Genomic DNA, 23,909 nt, shown 5'->3' on the forward strand with positions numbered 1-23,909 from the left:
GTACCTGGCCACAACACTTGAAATACTTGAATAATCTTCGGTTTTATTCGGCTTGACCGTGTTTGGTTTTATCCTCTGTTAAGAACAGTCGAGTTTTAGAGCACTTAACAATTGCACTTCATCACCTGGCCACTGGTTTCACAAATCATGCCTTGCTCATTTTGAATTAGCCTTTAAGATTCCCTCTAGAAATTATTTTTTAAGACATAGAACAATACTTTGACTAATTTATACTCCTTAGTTTATATGAATATGCAATAATAAAAAATGTAAACAGCTGAACTCTAGATGTCTCCCACTTCCTGTGCATCTCTCATGAGTTCGTCCCATCAAAGTGTCTTTTGAAGAAAACACCCAAAGGCACCTCCATGCAATTGTGGTCAAATAGAAATTAAGCGAACAGATGTTGATTGCAGCTCCACTGAGTGGATATGACTCAGATAATAAAACACAACAGCGAGAAAATTATATCAACAAGGAAACAGTAAAGCTGCTCATTAAGTATGGCACATGAGCATTTCTTTTTTTAAGAGACGAGCAGGGTGAGTCAGCGTGCATTTACAGGGCATTAACCCATCTGCTGATTTAGTTCTCGTAAAACAGACTTACGAGCCTCATGAACTTTATGTGTGCTCATCAATGGCTTGCAAGAGGGTCGTAAAATGAAAAGAAGAACAAAGTTTAGAGTTAACACTGCATTTCGGGAAGTTGTTATGTAAATTTGCTGAGGATAAAGCTCAGCCACATGGACAATAAACAAGGAATTATCAGCAGCGTGTGCTGTATATTCAGGTCAGGGAGTTACAAATCATAAAAGAAACAAAAGTCATAGGTGTAAGAAATGTGATTTCAGTGGGCCAAAAGGAAGTGAAAATGGATCACAAGGAAAAGATAATTAATACATCAGCGCTGTTCTACTCTTATTAAGAATGGAGTAGTTGTGTCACAGAGGGGATTGATTAAAAGCAAATTATTAGCATTCGAATGAATAGTGCTCCATCGTTACCATTCACTGGGTTTGAAAAGGTTTTCATCATCCCGCTACTCCGCGTCTCCAAGGAACCCGCCAAATAACAGAAAAGAAATCCAATCTAGTTTATGTTTAATTATTCTCTGTATCAGTACTTCAGACACAAATGAGAGGCGCATGCACACACACACACACACACACACACACACACACACACACACACACACACACACACACACACACACACACACACACACACACACACACACACACACAAACCTGTTTCTGAAATCCAAGACACACTGCCCACCGAAAACACGCACAAAGCTATTCTAGCGGTGTTATTGTAATTTAAACCTTCATCGACTTTGGTTTAAAAGAACATTGTCTTATTTGTCCAGGCTCGTCTCTGAGATTTCTGCCCGGCCCCAGTTCTTTGGTGGAAAAAGAAGTTTAGTTTGAAAAATACAAGATGCTGTACGCACGTCATTTTTCAATTCAAATAAAAGTAGAATTCCAAACAAAATTACTTTAAATTCCATTGTTTTGGGGTGAATGTACGGTAGAAACCAGAGAAAGACAAATCAAACCAAAACTATCTTAATAGCCAGACAGCACTCAAAAATATGTTCTTCTTCTGTAATTTTACAGAAACAACAAGTCACCTTGATCTTTCAAATGTTGGAACCATTGCCACAATGACACCACTAAAACACACATTTAGCAGGTATAATGTTCACTACAATAACCACCTTTGTTTAGCATGTTAGTATGCTGACATTTGCAAAGTACAACTGAGGCTGTGTTGCACTTATTTTGTCATAATAATATTGATATGTAGTATTGAGAAAAGATGATAGTACTAGATGAATATTCTAGGGATTACCCAATTCATTAAAATTAATTGAGGGGGAAAAACTTCATGCATTTGTTTTTGAAAGATTTCACTCGAATGTCAATCTCATGGCAGGAAAAGTCAGTTGCTTCCCAAAGTGATGCGATCCCTTATCTTCTCATATTAGTATTAGCAGTAGTAGTAAGAGTAATAGTATTAGTTATATTATAATCAGTAATGTACTTGCAACACAGAAAGTATAAAGATATTGTGACAGCTTGTACACCACCAACTCTCTGCCAAAGCTCAGCCTCTCAGGGGACGTGGATGCCATTTTGAAACACCTGCGTTAAACTCGCATCATCTCAAAATGAATACATATTTCAGGCATCAAGGCAGCCACAAGGACAAAACCCCAGGATACCCAGCGAGATCAGTATCAGCTGCTAAGCTGTAACCTGAGTCTATCAAAGCCAGACAGTGTCTCATTGCTGCCTCCCGCTCCCTGTGTCACACTGATAGCATCAAGTGAAACATTCTGCCCTGCTGAGCCCCAAAGTGTCAAAGTGTCGACCAACACCAAGATATATGTAATAGTATGTCCCTTGTGAGATAATACTGCTGAGTGAATCACACATGCACCGACATTTGCACGGACAGGGAGTTTACTTTTATTAAAGTCACAGTGAAACGGCAGTGAGTGGGGTTTAGTTAATCAAATCTTTAAATCTTTGAAATTTGATTTGGTTGAAACAAAAAAGCTGCCTTGACTTAAATGTGTTTTATTTGGGCGGGTTAATTAGACCCCCCCCCAAATCCCATTTCATTGGTTAAATATTTTGCGACTGATGAGTCATCAATAATATTGAGGAAGGAGAGGGATTTTGAAATAATGTGTGTGCATTTTATTCCTTCATTTGAAAGTTATAGTGGAGAGAGACAGAACAGGTTGGGGAAATGCGTAGGCGAATGACAAGCAGGAAAAGTTCCGGCCAGCCGGGAATCTGCGCCCATGTGGTGTGCAATCTAATGACTCGGGCCGGTATTTTTTTGTTGGACACCGTTTGCCCTTCATTAGAGAGAAGACAGTACAGAGGTGACAACACACGGGGGGAGAGAGAGACGGACGTGGGACATTGGAGGTTGAAGGACTCAAAATTGGGAACATTGTGATTGCATGGTCAGTTTCTTAAATGCCTTGGCAACAGGGAAGCCCTAAATTTACTCAAGTAAAATAATTCAATTTTGTTTTCCATTTTGACTTTGTGTTTTCAGAAACTGTAATTAGTATACTGAGGCAAAGATTGCCATATGTTTTTTTTGTTTTAAATGAATGAATGAACTGAATTTTTTGGGGAAAGTCTATTGTCATTAATGACCTCTTCCATTTCGTCGATTCATACTCAACGTTTGTGCTGTCGAGGTACAACTTTGTCTAGTGGGGTGAATATTAAATATGCATCTCAGTAAAAAGCTGATAATGCACGACGGGATTGGGGAAGCACTCTGTGCAGTACAGTGCAGCCTTTGCTTAACCACAATTAATGCCTATAGGGAAAGTGCATTAATGTATGTCTATGCTGGATCCTGTCTGTCTGTGTTTAGTTTTTAAGTTTCACTGCAGCAGTCGAATAAGACATTCAGGGAAAAAACATTTGGGATTCCATTTAAAACACACAAGTAGGGATGCAGATAGGGTAAAAGTGACAAATGTATTCCACTCCATAATACTTTATATTTGTAGGAGCATTTAACATCACCTAGTTGCCTGTCAGCACGTCCCCACAGAGCCCGGTTTTTAAATGTACCATCTGATGCATTTTTAGATATAATAACTGTGATTTTGCAGCAAATCCTAACAACTTACAACACGGGCTGTCATCTGAGGTGCTCATTATATCATCAGACGGTTTGAAAGCTAAATAAATAAATTAACACTCTGACACTAACTCAAGCATAGAAACCGCCCGTAATTACTTTTTAAAATGCCTGTCAAGTGCTCAACAACAGATTGATTAAAAGCATAATGAGAAAGTAGAAAGCCCCTAAAATGCTATGCACGGCAAATGTTAAACAAAAGGAAAACGCGAGTTACACGTGTACATGAAAAGATTTAACACACTCACCTTCCACAGTCTCTCCACCCGGGACAACTTGCGTGATTTCATTGTGACGGAGTGGCCGCATATGGAAAGGGAGAAGGAGGAGTGATGCAGATGCAGAGAGGGAGAAGTGAATAATGACCCGGTCATAAACGAGACACACCTCAGCTCTCAGTGAGAATTATTCCATAGTCAGCATCTCCGCACTAACTTCCACACATTAAGTTGGAATGAGTGCCCGCGTGAGTGTGTGAGTGGTGTGTGTGTGTGAGTGGTGTGTGTGTGTGTGTGTGTGTGTGTGTGTGTGTGTGTGTGTGTGTGTGTGTGTGTGTGTGTGTGTGTGTTGGCATGGACTTTCTCGAACTGAAACCCTGCCCAGCTTCCTCAAGTAAAGACGACGTCATCAGGGAGACACACCCCCAGAATGCCAACGAGAATTCGACCCCGCTGCCGTCACAACAGAGGAGGTCACGTCCGAGCTTTGAGGGAGAATCAGGCAGAGCAAGGTGTCTGACAGCCGTTGACGTCCACACTAATCCCTGAAACACAACCCCAGAGGAGGAGAGTGCGCGGGGGGATGCAGCCAAAGCCCTCAGCCCCCTTCACAACAATCAGCACTGAACCACTTACCTGAGCCATTAGCCGCATCTCGCCGTTCAGCACAGATCAGCATTACACACCACGCGCAGAGCTTGGCCACTTTATGGTGCTTTTTACCCAGGGTTGTTTATCCTGTCTCCCCTCTGCTTTTCTCCCAGGAGCAATTTACCCACAACACCAACTTTCTGGATTGATGAACACTCGAGAGGTCAAAGGGACCGGGACTGTGAAGCTAATACCTGTGAGGCGTCACTAAGTGCACACACTATCTGTGCCCTCGAGGCTTCGCAGAAAACGTTCAATGTGACTGCAGCGGGATTCTCTCCCTGTTGAGCTTGTTTTGCTTTTGAATGAATGAATAAAAAACAACGCAGAGAGAAAAAAAATATTGCACAGTGTCTCGAAACACAATTTTTTCTAAATGATATTACACCCACGGAAGTAATTCCTATAACTTAAAGCAGCACTAATTCATATTTTAACGGCACCTGACTCTGCAGTTCCCCTTAGCTCCGCAGAGCATTTTAGCATCTTTCAACTCACCGTTTTGCATTTACGGCCTACATGCTAACTGATCTGGTTTCGCCACAGTGAAAAAGCACTAAAAGCCACTGTACTTTCGCACTGCGCTAAAGAGCAGAGGTTTCCCTCAGGGGTTGTGAGGACTTGCTGTGCTGCCCCCAAAGGGCCCAAAAAATGTAGCAATGCAAATTTGAGACAATCTCTTTGTTGTAAACTGTGCCAGTGGAAGCTGGGGAAAAAACTAAAGCTACATTATTTCTGCTCAAAACTTAAAAAGGTCAAAAATGTGATTTCCAGATACATACTATGCCAATCGAATCAACTGCCATTCAGGTCGAGGTCTATCCGACAATAAAGCATCATGGAAATCAAGTTATCAGAAGTCCAGCTGACCGACAGTCAGACAGGACAGACATGTTCCCTGTGATGCTGATGAGTTGTGTCTGTTTGTCTCAACCCATGAGCCATAATGCCTTCCACAACACGTTCAGCAACATTGTCTCTGTATTCCCATGATGCAACAGACAATGTGGTGAGGGAAGGTACATCAATCATTGCGGTTCGGCTTTCCCGTCTTTGGTCGGGTACGATTTGACAAGCTGCCAGCTCTGGAGTAGGGAATCACTCAATAGTGCTCTCTCCGTTCTCTCCCCCTCCGCTATACACCAAACAATCATTATCTTCCCCATCTCTGTTCTGCTCCATGAGCGTTTCACACTGAACATCACCACAGAAGTCAACGCTCGACTCCCAGCTCAGGGAAAAGCAATCTTTCCCCTCTCGTCCCCGGAGCTCTGGGTCTCATTCAAGACCCCTGACTCCTGGCTTAGAGTGACAGGAGAGAATTATTGACTGGAGATGATGATGTAGGAAAGACGAGATAAGTTAGCATATTCACAAACACACACACACACACACACACACACACACACACACACACACACACACACACACACACACACACACATACATACACACATACATACATACATACATACATACATACATACACACACTACCAATTCAGAGCTAAGATGCAGCAAGCAACTTGTCCGACCGGCCACACTTGTGTTGAACCCTCTGGCAGAAGTAACAAGCTATATCCCTCTCAAAACATCCCTCTCCCGTGGCTCCTCGCAAAGACTACAATGGACAGAAATGTCTGGCAAGGATGCAACATGAAAACCTATCTCTTGTGTTATTCAATTGAAGACTAAACCAGAGCCTAGAGGCAGGAGAGGGCCCGCGTTGTCGTGGCTGAATCCATACTAACAGGCCTGTGTCACAGCGGGCATTTTAGAGTTTTCCAACACAGGTAACTGCATCATTATCACTGCTTTTCATTTGGTTTGGTGCATGTCGACTGAATCTCATGATGCACTGACACTGATGCAACGGCCACTACTAATACAAGATATCACCAAAATTACAAAACACAAGTGTACAGCGCTCGACCACGCACGATCTAGCCGAGAGTCAGAGTTGAACAATGGTTAAAGACTTATATATTTTTTATTTAAATCATTTGTGATTGATGTAACCTGCTGCTTGCAAGTTACAAATACATATGAATAAACAGGTGAGATATGAATTGTAACCTGGTGAGCTTTGGAGATGCTAGACGGCGGATTTAATCCCCTTTGGAGAGATGCGGGCTGGCGGTTTCTCCCCGTTTCCAGTCTAAGCTAACTCAGAGTGGCAAGATAAAAAATTATGATTTGATTTGAAATGCAAGCACAGTTACTGCATACTAAGAGATATCTCAACACTATCAAGCTATCTCCCCTGCAGTGACACTGTTGCTACAAATGTACAAAAGCCAAAGTTACCTGTTGCTCCCGCTTTCGTTTTCCCCTCCAGGGTTTACCACAGTGTGATACGACCCTGTTGACTTTGCAGCTCTGCCTTTCTCTTCGCCATGCCGTGTGTTTGCATGTGTTTGTGCACCGGTTCAATTGCGCTCTTGCGCGTGTCTGCTTGCGCTCGCCTCCCAGGGGTGTGTCGCTGCTGTATCATGGCATGGTCGATAAGCGAGTCTGCCCGTGTGACACAACGGATTACCGCTGGCTGGTCTCAGCCCAAAGAAAGGCTGTGAGAGGACTCGGGAGAAATGGCAGCTCCGCTCCACTGCTCTAATTCGAGCTGACAGACATTTCCTTCACTTGCTTTAAAGTTCTGTCTTCATTATTAATGATCTACTCCAGACTATTTTCTCTTTTGATTAGAAAAGGGAACATTTGTAAACAAGAGGCGCTGCTGCGCAGTAACAGAAGATGAGAGTCTCGGTAAAAGGGAGGACCCAGCGCCTTGCTCAAAAACACTAAAGCAGAACACATCGCTGCTGGAGGATAAATTGGCTGCTGGCTTCTGAAACACCCTCTGCAACCGATATGATAATGTGATCTTTTCCAACCTCTTGAATTAAACGTGGTAATTAAAGGCCACTGATGATTTCTCGTCTGTCTCTGCCAGAAAAGGCCTTTGTCTGTGTCTGCAGGTCAGAAATCTCTCATTTTGGCTGATGTTGCAAGGTGAACGAATAACCTTTGCAATCCAAATGAGAGGTGGCATTATGTTGCTCTTCTTGGATCTTGTCTAGACATGTTTAGCTGTGGCAGCTGGCTGGTTTTAGTTACAGAGGCTAGGAAAGCATCGCAACTTGGGTTTTTGTTTGTTTGTCTTTTTGGGACAAGTAGGATTTTAGGCTTTATTGGTACTGGGAGAACAGCGATGGCAAATATTCCGTCTGTGTGAACCAGAGCCAAAGCCTGAGCTCACCTACTGTACTGTGCATTGATGTGTAGGGTACAGTGTAGAGGGCATTGATTAGAACACAACAGTCTCTAGTGGCAAAACAGAAACAGTGCATGGAAATGTTGTAAAAAAAGAGATATAATATATAGTTCTCTGCATGTGCTTTACATTTCAAACATCAATGAAATGACACAGTCCACGGAATACACATTCTCATGAAAGCAAATTGCATATTCTCTCCTTCTTCCAAAAGAGCTGCACTGCTGTTTATCAACCACACAACAAACAGAGCTGATCCTCAATAGAAAAACATTATCAATATAGCCAGAAGTTGCACAACAAACAAACAAACAAACAAACTCAGACAAAAGACACCGACACCGACTTACCGACACACTCACATAAAGTTAAAAATAAATTGTCACTATGCACAGAGAAGTTTCTGTAGAGTGAGATAATCTCATGAGGAGAAGATGTGACTTCCATCAAGAGGCAGAAGAGCAAAACAAACATCACTGCATGAATATCTACTGGCTAACTTTTGGCCGCACAGATTATCACAACTCTTAAAAAATCAGCGAAAAGCAAAGACGATTTAAAATGTTAATGCAAATGAAACTCAAAACAAAACGTCCGCATGGAGGCTTAATAACAGCAATAATATGTTTGTTACTTGTGAACTTCAGAGCGGAAAAATCTACCACGAGAGACTGAAGCTGAGCATCAACCATTCTGCAGGATTCTCGTCTCATCAGGGTGTAATAAGGCTCCTCTGTATTTAAACACTGACTAATCTCCACTGTCAGCTTGTGTAATAACAAAGTAAATCATCAAGAGGAAGAGGCACAGCCTCCCAGTGAGGCAGTAGCCTGCTGACGCACTGTTGACAGGTCCGTGGAGGCGGTGGGTGAAGGGCAGAGTGGCGGGATGATTGATGGCTTGTCAACAGAGCGTTGAGGTGCCGGGGTGAAGGATGGACGGACCTGTTGAGATGCCCTCTGGGAACAGAGGAGCACAAAAAAAAAAAAACAGGTCGATAATGAACGAGTCTGCAACCAAGCTCTTGAAACACGAAAGGCTGATATTCATAAGAGCCGAAGGGAAACACGTCATGACTCGGTTACGGTGGACGTAGCATGATGCATGACGCCAGCACAGGGTGCTCAGGGTGCAATGTGAGCGCTGCGTCATCTCCAGAGTCAGAGTCTCCAGCGAGTAGTCAGTCCCCTTACATTGCCCTACCCTCTCCACCTTTGTAGCCATGGCAACGGCGAGCAAGTGGTCCTGCTGAGGATGCTGCGCTGACCCGAGGGGAGGAAATGGGTGACAAAACGTTTTTTTTTTTTCTTTCTTTAATTTGATTTTGTTTTAGCTTATTTTATGATTAAAAATGTATTCAGTTTGTCTTTTATTTACCTGTAAATAGCTTTTAATATTTGGGGTTCTAATGTGTTTGCTTTGTGAGAGCCCCCTTTTTAAACACTGTGTCTTGTATTTAAGATACAATTTGTTATTAAGTTTATAGGCTCCATGATCCAGGCAAAACCTTAAAGCTATAATCAATATTTCTATATTGACAATGGATCAATTGTCTATATATTATGTGAAGGGGGTCACAGTGATGATCCCACGGAGAGTTCCCCTCAGCTCAACAGAGCGTTTTCAGCATCTCTCAGCTCACTGGTTTGTTTTTTGGGCCCGAAAATTCCCAATGTGCATTAACTGCTTAGCACCAACCAGCAACAGACAACAACGAGTCACAAAATAAGTGACTCGTCGCTGAACATATTGAAGCATTTAGCAGCTAAGGAGACAGCTATTTCTCTCCAAAAGTCTGCTGGAGAGCGAAAGGGAGTGTTAATTTTGGATTTAAGTTGGTCGGGTGGACACACAACTCCAAATAAAAGTGGCCCAATGGTCAATTTAGGTTCAAGAATTGACCGTGTGTGGGGTTTTCCAAAAGGAAGACTAAAGACTAGTGGGAAATGTCCCATAATGTTACATTTTAAACTGTGTACTAAATCTTTGCCTGTGCCATTGCCAGATAAAACAGCAGGTAACATGTGACCTCAACAACTCACTTACAACCATCATGCCTCAAGTGGTAAAAACAAAAAAGGCCAGTTGTTCTAAAATATTAAAATATAAAGCAAAAGGGTTCCCTGCTAGATTGCAGGTGTAAGGCACTGACCATGAATTACAAAGTCACTGGTTCTAATCCAGCCTCTCTCTGTCCCCTCATTTCCTGTCATCTCTCAACTGTTGACTCTCACAAAGACCAAATACTGAAACGTATATGAGCTGTTCAGAACACCAGCATGTGTCACATAAAGTGCACGTGCTTTGACTTCCCATCTGGCTTTTTGCATTGGACTGTGTTGTTTTATAAGGGGGCCATCATCATCACACCAAATAGTTTCAATCAAAAACAGGACAACACAATTATGCAGACAGGGAATTTACCTTTGATAATTTAACCAAAGTGAATCCTAAAATCAAAATGAATTAAAAAGATGACAGCCATGGAGGTAGGATGACACTGTACAAGATAAACTCCACAATACAGCTAAGAATACTGAAATCCAATGGTGACACTATAACAACCCTCCAAGAAACCTCATAGCTCACAGCTCTTTGTGATCATCCCCGGAGATGTAGCCAGCGTAACCTTCATGTTTCAAAACCAAGTCTTTGCCACCAGGCTCCTCAGGGAGAATATCCTACTTTCTCTCAATCAAATTGTAAATTCCAATATATTTTTAATCAAAAATCTGTAGCCTTGGAGGAGAAAGAAAAAGAATAAATCACTAATGCATTGTCACGCCGCATGCCAGTCTCAGATTAACCCAGTGGGAAATAAGCTTTTCTCTAATGACTAGTGCTTAAGCATGAACTCACAGTTTCCGTCACAAAATCAAAATAAGCAAGTAAGACTAAAAATGTTGTTTGCCTATAAAATATATATTTATTTATAGAAAAATCAATGTAATCTGATTCAGTATTAACTTCTTGATGTAATCATGATACAGGCCAGTAGCTGATTTAGTGTCCTAGTGATTTACAGCAAGTGTTCTGACATCTCAGCTTGAGACCTGCGATGTGCCGTAATTATGAATCAGTAAAATGTGAATCTCATTTACATAACTGACAGGTAATGAATACCAACATTTAGAAAGCACTTAGAGACGATTCTGATCACCAAATCAAAAACAATAGGGATCTAAAAAAACAAGCTTCAGTTTGAGATGAAGGATGTTTGACTGAAAAACAAGGAGTCAAACTATTTCGTGGCACTTTAAAATGCTTGTCTGCCATTGGAAGAGTCAGATTGACTTAATACTCTAAAGGGCATTACATCCTTTGAATCTCGGATTCGAGGGAATTTCTTTGAAGTTAGGTTTTATATTTTAATTAATATACAGAAGGAAAAACAATGGGAAATAAACATACCCGCTACTTTTACCATAAGAATGTTCTCCCCCATTTTTGTTGTACATATATCGCATTCAATTTGTTTTTCGTATGTTCAATTGTTTGTTGAGCAGATCTGTTCTTTTATCTGTTTTTAAATGATTTCCTGCAAAGATGTCAGCTTGTGTTGCACTCTGATCTTTATATGTTGTAAAATTTCCTTTCAGAGAAAACGTGCATGAATAAATACTGTTACATTTGTATACCCAGACTGTAGAGTCAGTTGTCGCCTATCAATGTGAGACACAAACAGAGAGCAATGTTTACATGTCCTCTCCTTTTGTCTGTGCAGAAAGAACAAGTCAATACAGGCCGGGTCATAAAAGTATCCCGGGGCTCCAGTCCGAAGGTGAAGTCAGCGTATTTCACCTTTACATACAGCAGCCATTAATTAAGGACACTTGTGGGTTTCTATTAGCAGTAAAGGGTACTGACGAGGAGAGAGAGAACTACTGCTGAGGTGACTCAAACTCTACCAGAGAATATTGATGCTTATGGAGCACAGCAACATTTAATCAATCCTGCAAAACACACACACACACACAGATACACACAGATACACACACAGACACACACACACACACACACACACACACAGATACACACACACACACAGAAAGCTTCAGTAAACAAAGTAAACAGCTTTTACCAAAAGAAAACTAATTATTTCCCATGTTTTACCAGCTTTGGTTAAAAAATGTTTTAGTTTTTTAAAGCAGCTCAACTTGCATCTGAAGGATTATAAAAACAAGCTAAAATACAGTGTAGGTTAGTATTTGGATAAATAAAATGACATTTCCAAGTCAATTTGTGCCCTCTCCCTCTCAAAATGAATGGAAACAACAACAGTGCGTTAAAAGTTTTACAGAGCGGGAGGTGGGGTAGGAAATAGTCTCCTCATCTCCTGAGGCTAAAGGCAATTTCATGCTCCAGCACGACTCAGGGGGACATCGGGGCTAGAGGTGACCTCAAGGTTAACGGTGCAAACCTAATAAATATGTTGGCAATCCAGCAGCACAATAGCATCTCCTGGTCACACTCCTAAAATCCAATCCCACGGTTTAATTGTGAAATCCTAATTTTGAATTTTGCAGCAGTGAATTGTCATAAAATGAACATATAGAGGCTCATAAAGGAAATGGGGGAAATATGGCGAGCGCCGTGGCGAGCCTGTTGTTGTTGACAGCCCGAGCAGAGTCAGAGTTCAGCCTGTTGCCAACCTTATCGCCTGATGTGACGGACATTAATAATTCAGAGGAACATCACAGTGCTAGCAGCTATTTAAAGATAAAAAGGCCAGTCAAGTACACTTGTGTTCGCTGTAGGTTTGAACTGGTGTCATTTGCAAACAAGCAACACGCGCATTACGTAACGAATAACGAATCTCTTCATCAGGCCTTAATGGAGGCAGAGATGATAATGGTTTTCAGTCAAACCAAAGCCTGGAGCAGCTGTGTTAACGTGTTCGTTTCTCCCTCTTTGGTTCAAGGAGGGCTAATCAGTGAATATCTGCCTCAGATGTCATTGGTTGTTATTTGAAGAAAAAAGCATCATCTGTTGGAGGTGAGCTGTGCAAATGTTTGCTGTGGATTCTCAGAGAAAGAAACTGTTGGAAAGACAACCTGGACATTTGATTAGCTCAAAGTGGTACAAAGCTCTATAAAAACCGCATCTGCTCATCTAGTGGACAAAAGCAAAGCCTTACCTTCAAAGAGGCTAAATAGGTCAATAGGTCACATGCCGTTTCATATGAGGGAACTTAATCCATGTTTGGGTCACTTGAAGACAAATGTTTGAACAATTATACTGACAGTATGTAGTCTGCCAGTATAACCAAACGTCAGAGAAGTGAAGCCGAGTCACAATACAGATCTTCTCTTGTTGACTGATAGTAAGTACTAACTCTTTGCTGGCAGTAGCAGGTCAATGTATACTGGAGTTGGTGTTTGGTATCAAAGACCATTGTGCAACTCATAAAAGATGTCCATGGGAACCATGAACGTCTTCCCCTTTGACAACATTTTGATTCCCTGCTCCATGCATTAAATGCCAAGATGGTGACCAGCATAAAAGCAAAAGCAAAGCTTTAAAAACATCAACATGAAAAATAAATCACAGACTACATTCATGTATTGCCACAGCCTATGACCAAATTATGTTCTTTGCCATTTTCAGCACGACGGACAGCGCAAGAGGAAAGTGCAGGCTCTCTCTCTATACACAAACACACAGACGGTGATGATTTTCACATTTTTGTCGTGCTCCGAAAAAAACAGATGCCATTTATCACCTTCTTATGAAAGAAGAAGGTGATAAATGACAAAAGACACAGACAGTGACCACGCCAACTTTCACAGGCCCACTTAGATGTTTATCCAAGAGAATCTGAAGACAGCTTGACAGAACAAATGATGCAACCAAAAACACACAAAAAAAACTAATTCTAGCAAGTTAGTTCCACTGCCAACTGTACTTCTTGACCAAACTGTAAAAGGAAAACCAATAAGAGAGTTTCTATACTCTCCGCTCATTAATGTGTGTGTGTGTGTGTGTGTGTGTGTGTGTGTGTGTGTGTGTGTGTGAGAGAGAGAGAGGGAGAGAGAGAGAGAGAGAGAGAGAGAGTGTGTGTGTGTGTGTGTGTGTCTTAAATAAACTAAACATATGGAGATTTTTTTTTTTACAAGGGAGGGTTATGTCGGCTAATAAAGTAGAAGTGTCTTACATCCTCATCCTCCCTCGAGCTTTTTTTGCGGTACTGGCCGTGAGGTTTGCCATCGACGAGTTGCTGAGGGGTCTTCGCTTCCTCGTCTGCAACCTGACCACCAAGAAGGTGGCTGGCCTCAGGTGGGTGCGGGAAGGAATTGGTCGTGCTAATCTTCCCGTTGAATCTCTGATACAGCGAAGCCATATTATAGGTCCAGTTGAGATAAAGCAACTTACAGCATGTCAGAGCCACAGACGGGTCTCGCCTGAGTCGAGTTTTTTTTGGGGAGGGGGGGCAGATCTAATGGTTTTCTGTGCTCTTCGAGGAGAACCGATGGCAGGCAGCCAGCTTTCACCTGCGGGTCGAAGCAAAAAAAGATAAGGTGAAGATACCGAGCTAGTAAATAAGCATCTGTGGATAGTGGATGACTCACAGTCTGAAGTGATAGACCGATATAAAGCTGAATCCTTCGCAGCAGCGATGTCCTTTTAGCTTTTGTCCGGGCGCACGGCAGACTGGTGGGCTGAAGGTGTCAATAGTTGCTCTCATCTGTATTCACAGCACGCTGTCTCTCCAGTTTCCTGATGCCGCCTTACAGCGAGGCAGCCGGCGGATGCGCTGAGTTTCCGATCAGATACTCGATCCCCACCAGACTCGCCGGCGATTGTCCGCGAAATGAAAAGAGCCCGAGATAATGTTTCGACACTTTCGGCTCGGTTTCGTGGCGTGGACCGTCCTCGCGCACGGAGAGTGTGTGAAGGACGCAGGGAGCTCGGCGGTGTACTCTCCGCAGACGCGCTCTGCATGAGAAGTGACCAGCGCTGAAGAGAGCAGCGTATTGCGCTACTGTCACCGCACTTCTCTGGGTGCCGTTTTACGCACAAACACGCCGCCGGCGCTGCGCGTGTTTCACCCAATTTGGTCATTTTACAACGTCTGCTTAACAAGGCGCCGTTGTGTATGATTTCATGAACGGGGTCATAACGTTTTCTCCCAAATGATTGTAGGCCTATTTGGTCCCAGGACGGAGCTCGAGTGCCTCTCTGTGGCGCGCTGGATTAGGGCAGGCTGACCACACCTCTACCTCAGGTGTAAAGCAACAAAGACTCGTATTTTTGCTCACGTTTTCTGAGAACATTCAGATCTCAAAGCTACTGGCTAAATCTACTGGCCAACATTATTTTAATTTGAACCAAAACAGCCTGAAAAAACATATATGGCAAATACGTTTGTCCTGAAATACAGTTTAATGCAAGTGGTTGTGCTTTCCTTAAAATCCCTGAGAGTAATAATTCAAAACATGAAAGTGTCTCTTCCCTGATTTCCCCTTTTTCTATCATGTATGTTCAGTCAGTCCACATCCACAAGTATCATTCGGCTCATACACTACAATTCATGATTGAAATGGTCACAGAGAGTCCAAAGATATGCAGCTCTCATGGTAAATGCAGAATATTGGCTTATATGTGGTGGAGGGAGGGGGAAAGGCTCTCGAGTCAAAGTGTTCAAATCTGTGCCATCCCTGTCACGGACGCCACAGGCGAACACCCCACAGCCTCTCACTGTGACAGCTCAAACTATCACTCCACCGGGGCGAGCTGTATTTCTGGGAAATAGGTCATCTTCACATGGGTACAACTTCAAAGCAGCACTAAAGCGTGGCTCAAAACAGCCCCTCACATGCTGTTGAATAGCACTGTTTTGCATCTTCCATTAAGTGAAATCAAGTTAAATATGTTGCAGAGAGCACTCAAGGCCGACTGAATACAACAGCAGATATGGAAATATTCTATATTTGACATTGAACAAAGAGTGAGTTTCAATTTTTAATTTGTTCTCCCTTTTTGACATCTACAGCTCTGAAAGAACTGCTGGAGACTCATTGAAACGTGACTTGTATTATGAATGTCACATATTTAATAGGATATTTATACAGAATATTGATTTCAAAAGGTTTGGTCATCCATTCAAAACAGAAGGAGTATAGGACATTACTGCATTTGTCTAATTCCCTCCCATTTCCTTTCACTTTGAGTATGATTCATAAACAGAATTTGTGTGATGCATGTGTATTAATTGTAGCAGAGATTTATGTTGCGGGCTGAGCATCCGACAGCCTCATCTTACACTTGCCTTTGTCCCTGTCATCATTTGTTCCTCTAGTTCATAAATGCCTCTTCTGGGTTTGCGCACCCCTGGGGAAATAGGTCCGAGTCACTTGACATCCGTCTCGGCCTCCCTGATAGATGTCTTCCAATCTCCACCACCTTGTTGGGGAGCTATTGTGAACTGCCTGGCTGCTTTAACGCTCCCCTCAGGACCGCGCCGAGAGCCACAGGCTCAGCTCGACTCCCCATATCGCCTCCTCGCAGATACAGCAGCTGACTGAGCTATACGCCTTCCCCACTCTCACAAACATCCCTGCAGTCAAGCACACGCATTATTAGAGGGAAAAAGTGGAGAGCCATGTAATAACAGCTATAATGATGATGATGATAGCTGCAGCATACCTAATATCTCTGCGGGTAGCTAATGGTGCTGTTGGAGGCAGTACAAGTTACTTCAGGTGTGATATGGGACATTGTAATTATATGTCAGGCTCATAACAGATGTATTTTAATCTGAATGACATAACCCGCGTCTGTGCACTTCATTACGCTGTGCTTTAGGGCCCAGTAAACTCCGCTGGGTGAAAGAGAGATTTAAACACAGAAGTAAGCACATAATTGAACTGAAAGTACATGTGTTATCTTGTTGTATAAAGTGCTGGAAGTAAGTCATTTGCTTTCCCATTATTGTTGAAATGAAGTTAAAATACTAGTTCTTATATGTGCCAAGGAGTGCTGCAACACTCTGAGGTAGCCTGCAGGTAAAATCCCAGCAATGCCTAAAAGATACAGACACTTTTGCTTGGTTGGCAAAAAAAAAAAGACTGAGGAGGAACCGAGAAGTCAGAGAAACAAAAATGTCGAGTAAACTGTTGTCCAGCATGCAAATATATAGTAAACGTGTTATAACGACAATTTGGGCTTTCTAATATTTTGTTCTTTTCTCTGTTTTAGCTTTAAGACTCGCTGTGACAACACAAGAAAATTCCATGAAGCGCGTTTAAGCCCATTTCAAACAGGGGAGATCATTCAGGTGAAGAAAAGATAAGTGTTTATTATTAACAGATGATATGTGATGATGAAGTTTTGACGGAGTCTTTGGCGCTTGGACTCTACAGGGAGATTTGTAATCGAGGTCCGTCTGCCCCCGATCAGCAACAAGATAAATCCCCCAGTGGAGTCCAGACACTGGAGGTGGTGGAAGCTGATGAGGCTGATAGAATGGTGAGTTGATGAAGCTGATGGATCTGAAAAAGACTGGGCGGCGATGAGGAGGTGGAGGGGTGCGTAACGGCAACATGAATGAACTGAAGGTAGAGAGACAGTCATATTTAAATAGAGACAGCAGCGAGATGACAGGCTAACCATGGAATTGTTTCGTTGTGCTTATTGGATATGAGGCCAGCTGATTTAAACAGCCGATGTCATGACTGACAACCCCGAACAATGACAGCAAGTAAATAATGAGTGAGCATAATGAGAAGTGATTGGCAGATGTAAGAGAAATAAATTACGGGCTTATGCATGCAAGAGTATCTTCCTGACTGAAGAGCTTCATTTATAGTATTTTCTTGTGGAAGAATTTGTAAGACAGGCTTAAGTGGGGTGATGAGCTTGAGGCTAAGCTCGGTGTCACACATGATTCATTCTATATATAATGTGGCGCACTCATGAGGCACACATTAATGTGTTTGCACTCTCTGAAATGTGATCACAGGCCAACTATAGTTTCCATCAGTATGCCACACACAGCAACAAAATTACTCACAAATTAATTTGATGGAAGAGCAAACGGATCAATCAATCAATCAATGTCTAGTGGGAGTGCAGTAGCCTAACATCTAATTTCCTCTGAACATCACTTGACTGAATAAGGAAATTACCACGCCTCTCTACATGCATGTAACAGAGTGGATTTATGTACAGCCCGCCATAGTCACATCATTTTGCTGTATTTTTCATTTGGTATTAGCAGGATGCTAATGATTTCCCTTGATGCTGAGCTGAGTCAACCGCACTAACAGCCTGCTTTTTTATTTATTTTGTCATTCACCCTGCTGACTGCCAAATTGCATAGCCCTGCTTTGCTTTCTGGTGGCCCGTCTTACACATTTGATCTTAAAGCTGCCCTCAAGATAGTTCATTTATAGGCCGTAAATAAGTTACTCTCATGTTGTCACTTAAACTGAGTTGTGTCCATCAAATAGTTCCAGTTTTAAAGCAGGAATTGCACATATCATCAATAGATAGGTCAGAGGTCAAACTCTGAGACTATGTGAGTAAAAAGGGACAGGGGCATGCAGTTGATCTAAAAACAAATGCAAGTTAGTTCTTTATATTTTGCGCTGCTTAACTAACAGGTTCCACTGCATCAACAGCGGCTGTGACAATCAGTCCATGGAGGTAACATGTAGACTCATAACTCAGTGGCATCCGAACACAAAGACGCAATACACATCTCTGATGTCCATCACTGAATTAACATCTATAAACCTGCTTAGAAATCCGACCCCCTAAAAAAAACGCGGCTCATAACTCGAGAACTTACCGGAGATTTACTATGTCTTTAAGTGTTCCTCTGTATCAAAGTAATACAGTGACAGCCATACTTTTAATGGTGCAATCGTGCCCAATTAGGAACAAATATAAGCTAAAAAATGGGGCTCAAGTTGCAGCCCGTTGGTAACTTCTCAAACTACTTCCTGTTCCCAGAGTCCCCATCTTATGAGAACTCTAGATCCAAAGTTTCGAGCCTTATTATCCCCCGAATAGCAGTAAGACAAGTAATGATAATAGGACTGACAAAATATTAACATTAACTGTTTTATGTTGCAATTGGGGGACTTTGAAAACCCCTGATCTAAATTAGATTGATAGTAAATTATATATATAGACAGACAGTTAGACAGACAGATAGATCCAGTTATCAGAATGAGGCACTTATGCTTAACATAATCTTACTGGCTAAGGAAGCGTGTACACATACAAGCAACTTAAATTGACCTTTCCCATCAGTAACGCAATGTTATATTGAACATGTCTAGAAATAATACCTATTGCTCCCTCTCTCAGAAACATCTCCCTCCGTCAGTGTTTAGCAAAATCTAATTATGCCTCACTGAAGGCCAAAGTCAATAGGGCTGTGCAGAGGAATACGTTAACACTGATTTACACCCCAACACTACATAACAACTCTCGGCTCATTTTGGGGCCTTGAAACAACGGTGGATTCAATTACTGTGTGCTGCAAGTCACGACACTTTATTACAATCACGGCCCGCTGCATAAAATCGGAAAGCCTCCACAAATCACAGAAGCAATCGCTGAATTTGATTCACTTCATATTTACTTGATGACAACCAGCAGCAACACACACTGAGTCTCATGTAGATTCCATAATTCATGCACCATTGCTACGAAAATTCCACTATCAATTTAAATTACTGTAAATGTGTATGGGCTCATTTTCTAAACTATATGCCCTGCGGAACGTTCAACTTTGTTAACTGCTTTACAGGACTGAAAACGGCTGAGCATGTATCCTGTTGAAACTGCTATATTATTATCTTTTACGAAGAATAAGTGCTGAATCTTCCAGTACATTACGGATGAAAGGAAGCTATGTGCTGAGCCCCAATTGAAATGGCGCCAGATAAGTCACTGAGGAAATGGAGTTTAATTCAGGCTGATGTGGTAGAATAGACTGTGGCTACGTTTGAGGGGAGCAGCAGACTACAATTGTGGCTTGTGACAGCAGCAGAAGATGGGGAGAAGTGGGAGATTGGGAGTGAAGAAGCTGAACAGGAGAGTGTGTCACTAAGAATTTATCTTCACATGTGTGTTTGTGTGTGGATGGATAGTGTGTAGAAAAACAAGGGTTGAAAAGCCGTTGGGAGGAATGAAAGGAGGGAGCTTATCGTGATCTGAACCACTCTGCCTTTCCCGCATTTTTTCATTCAGATATTAGTTGCATAATCTTTCTTGTGCGACCCTTTGGTCATTTATTGTTCCATATGGCTCCCCATACATCTATACATTCTTAGACATCTCAACCGTTGAGAAAAGTGTTTGTGTTTAAGAGTGCACTCTAAGTAAACACAAGGGCGACTGTGGCTCAGTGGTGAGCAGGGTCGTCCTTCAATCAGAGGATAGGTGGTTCGCTCCCCGGCTCTGCTAGCCCATGACGATGTGTCCTTGAGCAAAACACTAAACCCTAAATGTCTCCCGTAGCTACGCCTACGGTGTATGAATGGTTGATAATCTGTTGTGGCACCTTGCATGGTAGCTCCTCTCATCAATGGGTGAATGATGATAAAGCGCTTTCAGTGGTCAGAAGACTAGAAAAGAGCTATGCAAATACAGGTCCATTTAAGAGTTTCTCTACTGGAGACACAAACCATCCCTTTTAACTCTCACATTTTACATCTCTTTAATTGCTTGAGAACAACAAAAGTTATCCTCAACTTCTACTCTTCATCAAACTCGCTTGCATTCTATTTGCATGCAAGAAGGAAAGCAGCAGCAAAAAAAAGCAATGAGCAATTAGCTGGCCTTTAAAGAAAACCGAATGATTTTTCACGAAAACAAAGAGTAAACTAAATGTTTAAATTCAGAACAAGCCAACGAGGAATGAAAACCGATCATCTGAACATTACATCTCTGGCATCAGTGCATAAATACTTCTATCTAACTGTTTCTCCACAATGGCCAGAACTCATTCTCATTAGGCGGCAAGACATCACAAAGAATAAGAATGAAGCACTAAGCATTCTCCACAGCATATGTAACCAGACCATTCATTAGAAGTCAGCACTTGAAAGAAAAATTAAGCAAGTAGCGTTTGACCATCAAAATCACCAGAAGGGACATCAAGTCCTCCTCCTTCCTGCTTGTCCAGTTGTTATCAAACATAGCCAGCAGCCTTTTCTGTCACGAGACACACACACACACACACACACACACACACACACACACACACACACACACACACACAGCACATGCTAAAGAGGCCCCTTACCCTTCTGGAACGAGCGCTGGTGTCTATCTTCAGCTGGGTGGCTATGAGGACCGACATGGCTTTCCCCTCTCGCTGTGCTCACACCTTTGTGCTTTGTGCTGGGAAGTTGAGGCTGCTGGAGGTGCCTGAGAAGTTCTCTACCCCCCCCCCCCCACCCTCTCCCCCCCAACCCACCTCCCTCCAGCTACAGTAGAGGATGACCCCGGGGTCCAAGAGCCCGACCAAAACGCCTCCCTCTCTTCTCGCCGGGTGAATCAATCATGCAGACACTGGCATCGCCTCCACCGTGGGAGTGTGGGGGACATCTCCGCTGCTCAGGCTGCTCCAAACACTACTTATCTCTACCGTCCTTACTCCCTCACTCCCGCCCTCCCTGGCTCACTCCCTCTCTCACACACGCTTCAACTGACTTTTCTCAGCAGAGATGGAGAGTGTAAATTAGACACACACAGTAGATATATAAACAACAAGCACAAATTGTTTCTCAACATATCAGCACCAATACTGCCTGCGAGGCATTTTTTCTCTCCCTTTAAGTGTGTGTGTGTGTTTTCCAATCTGAGTGTGTGCTCATATTACCAAGAAATGGATCAATTCAGTCCTCTATGCAGCTGGGTTGTGATTAGGCCCAAGTCAAATTTATGCTGCCTGTCTTCCACATCGTAAAATACAACACCCCCCCTCCCACACACACACACACACACACACACACACACACACACACACACACACACACACACACACATCAAGCCATGCTAACAGAACAGAAGCCTGGCACGAGCCACACAACTGCTTTATTTATGTAGTGGTTGAGCCTTGTGTATTGAAACCCGGGGCCGAGACAGCATATAATTATTATTATTCAACCAGACCACAGCATGGAGCAACGGGAAAGAGGGAATAAAATGGCTTTCATTTAACTGGAAGTTGTCATATTTCTCAAGGAAAATCACAACCGTCTTCTCCATTCTTAATCCAATCTGTTCAAGTGAATTTGACAAAAGCCTGAGGCAAGAACTACCGTACCTTGAGAAGACCAGCCCAGACATCGCATTCATAACTCATTTAGGAGCAGTGAATCACAGGGCCGCACACACACACACGCACACACACACACACACACACACATAGTCAAACCCCGTTCAGGTGCGGACTCAGGAGCTGAATCATGGCTCGTATTGATGCTGATGTCCCGCATTTTGCTCGTGTGTGAAATCGAGATGCTGAGGCGATGCAAAAATTCAAGACGTATGCGGTGCAGGGTCATTAAGGCACCATCACATTGCAGAATAGTGCCTCAAGCTGGTATCTCATTTAATATGGGCAAAATGTGCACCACTCCAATGTGACCTTGCCAAATATTCATTGGAGAAGTGAATCAAATAAAGTTGTGATGCTTATGTTATTATTTCACGGATAGCTGCATTTTCTACACCCTTTCATAAATACTTATATTCAAAGTCAGACAAATTTATTTTGGACCATGACTCATTGACTCGTTTAAAGATGGATTCTTCCCCCTGCGACTGCAGCAGTTTGTCACTAATGACTGCCGGGCCTCAGCTCATATTTTACCTGTTTGATTTGCGCACAGACACTAAACTCAGGGTGACAGCAGCAGTTGATAAAGAGCTGCACTTAGTTGAAGGTAGGCAGTATAACCGCAGAACATGAGACGATAAAAATTGAAATAAAAAATACAAGAAAAAAAGGAAACAGCTACACGCTTAATTTTTTTTTAAACATTTTAATCAGGCCAACATGGGAAGCCATATTCTAAACCGAGGCTAACAATGTGCTTAAGTTCGTATTTGCATGCACACCACAGGAGGCAAGGTTTCATCTGAGAAAATAATTGCTCCAGTGACTGTACCGGGGAATGATAAAGTCCTTTGAGTTAATACAAGACTTGGCGTTGTAGTTACAGCCGTTGCTGCGAACAAGCTGATTTTGTGCCATGACATTTCCCCGGGGTCCTTTAAACAAGCTTCTGATTGGTCATCTTCCGTATTCATTTGTGTCACATTCACAGCCATGACATACACTCCGATGTTTCTGAACATTGCTGGCTCACAGTAAGTCACTGCAATTGCAATTAGCGTGGAAGGTCAGCACCGTTACTGTTGTAAAGTACACAGGTGATGTGCCCTACTATCATCCTGACAGACGATTAACAATGTCCATGACTCATTTACTAATTCCTTTCATTTGTCACCTCCTGCTGATTTTGCAGAGCGTGAGCCGGCGTTAAAGCCTTTTAAAAGCTGATGTCAAAACAAAATAAAAAATGAAGTGTGTGCAATATAACGATGGCACAGACACAGAAATATGAGTTTATTTCAGAACAACTCCCAGTGACAGTGTGCGTGTTGGTCTTGTGGTCACACATATCAGCATGAGAAACGCTATATGGCTCTTTAGATCCAAAGAGAAGGCTGGATTTATCACCAGATAGCACAAGGGTAATGAAATCATCAGTTTAGGTTGTGGCTTATCTAAGAGTGACTACATCTTCTAAATTAAATTGATGAATCATAAACAGATCAATACATGAGGCTGGTAAATATCAAACAGGTCCATATGGATTGCAAGAATCAGATCCCTAATAGCATATTCCTTTTACTTTTTTCTTCTTTCTTTTTACTGTGAGCAGCAATGATTTCCACACTGCTACAAAGATTCGGCTTGCTCAACTTATATAAATAACATCCAAATCCAGATGGACATTTAAAAGGGTTTGTGTGACTGTGTGCACCCTGTGTGTGAGTGTAGACGTGTGTAGTAGTGTTTCTTCGTGTGTGTGCTACTATGCAGCATTAAAGTTTG

General features: G+C 42.4%; 1 protein-coding gene across 1 annotated transcript in view; it reads right to left on the reverse strand.

Moving 5' to 3' along the window:
• Positions 1–14,162, reverse strand: part of dpp6b (dipeptidyl-peptidase 6b) — a gene marked incomplete at both ends in the record, with an annotated part of 56,100 nt that extends 41,938 nt beyond the window's left edge. Inside the window, one exon of the mRNA XM_079217609.1 lies at positions 13,977–14,162. Coding sequence (XP_079073735.1) covers positions 13,977–14,162 — 186 coding nt within the window. The remainder of the gene's footprint in view (positions 1–13,976) is intronic.
• Between the last annotated feature and the right edge of the window lie 9,747 nt (positions 14,163–23,909).

This window comes from Taurulus bubalis (assembly GCF_910589615.1).
Source record: "Taurulus bubalis genome assembly, chromosome: 1".
NCBI lineage: Eukaryota > Metazoa > Chordata > Actinopteri > Perciformes > Cottidae > Taurulus > Taurulus bubalis.